At 39.7% G+C, this 6659-nt stretch overlaps 1 protein-coding gene across 2 annotated transcripts; it reads right to left on the minus strand.

Moving 5' to 3' along the window:
- Positions 1-817: 817 nt before the first annotated feature.
- Positions 818-6542, minus strand: LOC136424661 (integumentary mucin C.1-like). 2 transcript variants are annotated; one of them, XM_066413286.1, is made up of 5 exons: positions 6322-6542; positions 5493-5630; positions 4693-4959; positions 4141-4269; positions 818-3521 (listed from the first exon to the last, which is right to left on the minus strand). In XM_066413286.1, exons 1-5 carry the CDS (start codon positions 6506-6508, stop codon positions 3427-3429), a joined length of 816 nt encoding a protein of 271 aa, XP_066269383.1. In that variant the 5' UTR covers positions 6509-6542; the 3' UTR covers positions 818-3426. The 2 variants fall into 2 exon arrangements, with proteins under 2 accessions (XP_066269383.1, XP_066269382.1); XM_066413285.1 differs by having other exon boundaries at positions 4132-4269.
- Positions 6543-6659: the final 117 nt, after the last annotated feature.

Here is a 6659-nt window from a genome sequence, read left to right on the forward strand (position 1 = left end):
CTATGTACCACTCAAAAGTCGGTTCCATAGCGTGTCCAGAACACGAGATATCAAAACAGGAAGTTCCGCTGCAGTACCGTTAGAAGCCGCCAGAGGACCCAAAATCTGATCGTTTTCAGATCTCATCAAAATCTACCAACATACCAAATATCAAAACAATCCATTAAGGCATTCTTGAGTAATCCTGGTCCACTACAGACACACACACACACAAACGCTACCCTCTGCATAACCTTCTCGGCGAAGGTAATAAATTTATCTCAGGCTTGCTTTAAATGAGGGTAAAGGGTCGAAAAAGCGTGAAGCTGGTTGCGTTAAGTGCAACCCCGTCACGTTTAAAAGTAAAACCTCTCGTGCGACCATTGACAGTACTGCTCAAGTTAGCACCTTCTGGACAGGAGCTCGTGTAGAATGCCTCAAGCACCGGTTGCTGCTGTTCTTGTAGGGTGCGTCCTTCGGTAGCTGATTAGTTATGTCACGTGACAGACAACCCAAGCTTAGTCTTACGAAAGAGTGTTATTAATTGTCTAAAACTGTTTACCACATTTTGCGTGATTGATTTCCTGAATTTAGCGTAATGCGTAGGCGATTCTATTGAATTTAACGTAATACGTTATCTGTACCGCCGATGCAACCGCACACAACCCTAACATCTGCTTGGATATTTATTATTACTACTGGTGCATATTCAAAATGTAAAGTATAAGTGCCGCAAAAACCCACGTTGCATATTTAATAAAATACAATTAAAGTATAATATATGAATAGATATTCAAAAGTAAATATTTCGCAAAGGTGAAAAAAATCTTCGACCTCATGCCTTTTTAAAGGATTTATTGATAGATACACAATCCATGAAATACTAAACAATCCCACCAAAGTGTAACAAAATGAAACGGAGAACGTCGCAAATACGATAAATATGTGAAGACAAATAAGAATAAGATCAAAATTAATGCCATTAACATAAGTCAATATCGTTTGCCAAGATAATGCAGCTCGACCCCCCTTGAAGCAAAACAAAATATCAAAGTATTGTAAAGTATAGTACTTTCTTTGGATTCAACATAACGAAGATACGATCAGAACCTACCCTGCTTTACCAATGGATTGTCTCAATAAACTCAATTTACATTTGTATTCCTAAACACACAGGTTTGGGCAAGCACGATTGCTATCTTTTATCTGCATAAAAAATGGAGATATAGTTTGTGGTGTGTGTCTGGGTGTGTGTGTGTGTTTGTGTTTCCGCAATACTGTAGTCAGTATAACTCAAGAACCTCTTGATAGAATGCAATGATATTTGGTATGTGGCCGGGCGTTGTGAAGCCGAAATTCAAGGTCGATTTTGGGCCCCCCTGGTGTGTGACCTTGGTACTGCAGCAGAACTTCCGCTTTTGTATCGTTTGACCTAGACGTGCTATGGTCTTGATATTTGGGTGGCAGATAGCTTGTAATGTAATAAATAAATTTTATCCCGCAAGGATTCGAAGGAGAGACAGTCAAAAGATAAGTACAAATGCATATAAATGGATGTGATAAAGAGATTAATCTTAAACTTGAAACTAAAAAGAAAAGGAATAGTTATAACATGGCGTCGGCCTTTCTGTGGGAAAATAGTGAAGACCCTCCCACAAGGGGCTACCTTGACGAGAAGCCCCAAGTGGGGGAGCTTCACTATTTTCCTATATAGAGGCCGAAGCCACATTATAACTGTTTTAGAACATGGCCACATCCCCGAAGATTGTTTTAGTAAAATGTTCCTTTTTTCAATTCATTGAACTGGTTGAACTGTTTGAGTTGAGATCATTGTGCGTCTTCTTTTCACAAATCTAAAAAAAAAAATGTGATTCTGTTTCCTGGTTTCCCAACTTTCAATTTCAATGTAATGATTGGTTAACTTCTGTTGTCAAACTATTGATCCTTTTGTTTGTCTTTTTCTGAATTTGTACCTGTTATTCTTTAAGGATTTGATTCGTTTTGATCCTTTTGAAAAGTTGCTCATGTGTGGCTGTAAGATAACCATGTCCTTTCCAGATATAGTCCCAATAATTGAAGACTCTCATTGGCCATGTGGTCATGTTCTAATGAAAAATATCCCCCTTCTGTGTTAAAAAAAAGGTTTAGACCGGATTTTGAAACGATTCATCTCTCTCTCCCTCTATCTCTCTCTCCCTATATCCCTATCTCTCTCTCTCCCCTCTCTCTCTCCCCCTATCTCTCTATATACGCTGTTATAGAATCATATATCAATTTTGTAAATGCAAATGTTACTTCTCTAAGATAGAGACAATTATTTCCTTTTCCAGTTAAATAGAAGCCTTTCTCTCTTTTTTCAATCTAGGCTATAATAATATTGACATTCTAGTCGATAAACATGTTGTATGTATATGCATGTCAAAAGATTGACATTGCCATCTAACGTGACGTTACCAATTATCGTCCAATTCATGGAAAACGCCATTTATCTGAAAACCGCAGGGACAGAGCCAAATGTTTAACCCATGGAAAGAAATATCAGCTATTTTAAAAAGAAAAATGCATGGTCTGTAACTTCTTTTCCGCCTGTTTAACGCCGTGCAAGCATGTATTTATACTGAGGTCTATGATGAAGAATTATGCTAGGGTTACCCATTATCGTCCACTTCAGTCTTTCTCCTCTTGGCGCTATACTTGAAGTTCATATACCAGAAAAAAAAATGAAAAGTCAATGTCCAAAGTATTCTGCAAACAAATGATTGTTAAGACACTATGTTTTTCCCGCCGCTTGCTTGGCGCTATGAAATAGCATAATGTTGTGCAGTAAATTTCCCCGACATGTGCGGCACGAGACTTTCATGGTCATGATGTTTCGACGTGAAAAATGTACCATCGGTTCGCCGGTCGCTAGGTTGTATCAAACTCCTAAAACTAGTAAGAGTTTCAAATCTCAAATCACCATGGATAGTTTGACCATCAGAGAAATGTTAAACGTCAGCTACTTTTGAAATATACTAGTTATCGTGAAAGTGAGAAAAACATGATGAAGTACGCGGTGTCGAATTTCATATGGAATATTTCATGCATCGCGCTTCAATTCAACTTGCTGTTACTGGTTCACGAGTTTATTCTGTTATGTCGATGGACCTAAACCTATTCAATTGTTTTGTATAAAGGGGAGTCATGACTAAGGGTCATACTTATGCCGATCTTTATTGCTCACGAGACCTGGACATGACTCAAAGTGGACGATAACTGGTAGCGCACGATAACTGGTAGCGTTACGTTACCAACTTCACGAAGATAGACATCAATTCCAAATAAACGTTTTTCAAAGGTTCGATTTTCGCATCCTACAACATTAAAGTTTTTTTTAAAGCTCAGAAACCAAATTCTGTCTGAACATTTTCTGCCCTTAATCTAATGCACCAGCAATGTAACGTTGTCCTAAGCGTGCATGTTGTAGTAAGACAAGACGACATTGGTCAGAAAGATCGAAGCCATCACGCTGTAGGCAATGGTAGCAACAGAGGCTCCAGAATCTATCAAATAGATGTAAAGGATAAATGTTATCAATCATGACACTACTATTTTTATGATTACATGTAATATATATTTTGATACTATTACCTAGAAAAAAACGTCGTACAAAACGGCAGATATTGGTCATTATGGCACAACTAAATATTGCTTTAGATCTATTTAAAGAATTTTACCAATCGAAACTTCTGCAAAAAATGTTTAGGATTCATGCTAATGGCTGCATGAATCTTAATTCGGCTGTTCCTTGAGACAACGATCCTACTAAGGATAACAAAAACCAATAAACAACAGCTACTAAAATCAGAAACTAGAGTTAAGTATTTGTGCTACATATACTTCAGGTTTGCTATGTTAGTTAAGCGATTATGGGGTCTTTTTATAAATACGAATTGGTATTGAATTTTTCTTTTTATTTGACTGGAATGTGTGATAGTTGTGTGCCGATTTGTAAAAAATAGAACGCTAGCGACCCCAAGAAACACCCCTCCCAATAAAATGGTATGGCGACCCTGTGACGTCACAATTCAAGATGGCGGCCACCGCACATGCAAACGGATCTAAAAAAGGTTTTGCTACGCAAACCTGTAAATAGTAAATCTGCCATCTCACCGTCATCACCTGCCAGAGCGTCGGTGCTTGTTTCACCACCAGGAGTTGGTGGGATGTCGGTGTCTCCAGCGGCTGCCATGTCCTCGGCCACCTTATCCGTTTTTGCTGTGTCCTTGATGTCTTCTGTTTCAGCATCAGCTGTCGCTATTTTAACAAGCAGTTGCTATTTTAGATGCAGCATTAACGTGCGTTGTTGACTGCTAATTATACTTAAAAGATAACTTTCATATTCAATTGAATATGCCGAGCATGCATGTAGAACCGACGCGACTAGTCGTGGGTACATGATATAGCATTTTCCAACATGAACTTTTATCATATCATCGACATGATTAGTCAATAATGCAAAATGTACCACACAAACGCATACACACACAGAGCCAATAATGAGATGAAATTCCTTCCCTTTTATTTCAAAACATCAAAATACAAACATTTCAATGGTCTTTAACCACGGCTGAAAGTTAAATAAAGGCAAGCATCTGTATCAAAGGAGAACCAACCAGAACATTTCCATTTAAAAGACAGGCTGTCCAAAACAAGCATGCGGAGATTACCTACCAAGAGCAGTCATCATGCCCTGAGTCACAGAAGAATCTGTTGTGGCGTCAGCACCACCCATCAGAGTTTCGGCGCCCGCAGCGACAGCGGTGTCAGCGGACTCTTTCACAGCTAAGGCGTCAGTAGACCCTTTCCCAGGTGTGACGTCACCCGCATCTGTCACAGTTATGACGTCAGGAGACCCTGCCACAGCTGTGGCGTCCGGAGAATCTTTCTCAGTTGTGGCGCTGACAGCCTTGCTTCCAGTTATGGCGGTGTTTTCAAAGACTGTGAAACCGAACGCAGCAGTAGATCAAGACATGTTTGTTATTACGCATTTAAAAAGTTATAGCAGTTACTGTTATTAATACTGTAATTTATCTTCAGGTGGTGGAAAGTGATTTACAGAACGGATGTGAGAAGAAATCATGAAAAACAACGGATTTTATTTACAGGGATGATAAATTCACGGTACAGAGGTGACCGTCAAAACAGTGAACATAAAGTTAAAGTGAAAGAAACAAAATTACAGTATATCTAACAGCTAACTTGTTCTTTTTGCAACTTAATTTAACTTTCCTCTTTTTTTTCGTTTATGTTTGTTTGTGTTAGCGGTTTCTGCAAGCATATTCGTGTCCGGAAAACCTCAACATATTCAAAATACGAAAACAAATGTATTACAGTATTTTTCTTTAGAATAGCTGGAAATTGGCAATAGCGGAAGGAGGAGAATGACAAAAGAAACTTAGAATATTTTCTCTGCCAAGCGGAGTCGACTGTGCATATCAATGATAACAAAAACGACTAATAACTTGACCCACCTTTCTTGTGAAAGCACTTGATTGCACCAACTGTGGATAAGCAGCATCCTCGGCGATGGCACTCCTCAGGAGTGATAGGAGTTATGCCTCCCAAGCCGCACTCCTGCCGGTCGGCGGGCTCTACCAGGCAGTCGTCGTCTGGTATCCGTATAATAAATGAAGAGAACAAAAAAAAGGACAAAAAAATTACGTCCCAATAAGCATAATTTACACTTCATTGTGTATATCTCTGTTTAAGCTACCTGGATATTAAATATCATGGAAATCGGTTGTTCCTTTCTTCGGTTATTCTTCTTAGAAGATTTTCACAATAACACCCCTGCAGTTCCAGAGCAAGCTGCTAGGGGGCCCAAACCTACACCACTTTTTTATTACATCTCAAGCTATCTGCCACCCAAAAATCGAGACCATAGCACGTCCAGGTCAAAATATACAAAAATTGAAATTCTGCTGCAGTATCAAGGTCACATACCAGAGGGCCCAAAATCAACCTTGAATTTCGGCTTCACAACACCCGCCCACATACCAAATATCATCGTAATCTATCCAGAGGTTCTTAAGTTATGCTAACTACAATAGTCCGGAAACACACACAGACACACACACAGACACACAGACACACCAAAAACAATATCTCCATTTTTCATGGAGATAATTACAGGCTTCATCTATGGCTGGGTTTACACATTCATTTTCCAAGCTGTCACTCGGAGTACACTCAGCCAAAGTCCGAATCAGCGGAGCCGACCCAGGACTGTATCAGCAGAAATTAAGGTTACCCAAGTATGATTAAACAAACATGTACAAAGTCAATGTAGTTGACACCTACCCGAAAATACTTGGACTTCGCATAAATGCAGTGATTGTGAATCAGGTCCAGGCAGACGCACGCCCACATAGCGCCCCCTCATCCCCTGACACGAGACCATGGAAGGCTGGTTCTCATCGATTTGATGATCGCCCCCGCACTTGGGATTCGTGCTGATCTTGTCGGAATCCCCGATGTAGATGTTCATATGCTCCGAATCGTGCGGGCGAAAGAATAGGTGTACTCTGTGAATATCGCAATCGAAAAAGCAATGTCACGCGAGGTTTACATGTTCAGATGAATCTATTAAACAGTCGAAAAGGTTTTCGTTGGCAAAAAAAGGATCCTTACATGTGACC

This window comes from Branchiostoma lanceolatum, chromosome 18 (assembly GCF_035083965.1).
Source record: "Branchiostoma lanceolatum isolate klBraLanc5 chromosome 18, klBraLanc5.hap2, whole genome shotgun sequence".
In the NCBI taxonomy this organism is placed as follows: domain Eukaryota; kingdom Metazoa; phylum Chordata; class Leptocardii; order Amphioxiformes; family Branchiostomatidae; genus Branchiostoma; species Branchiostoma lanceolatum.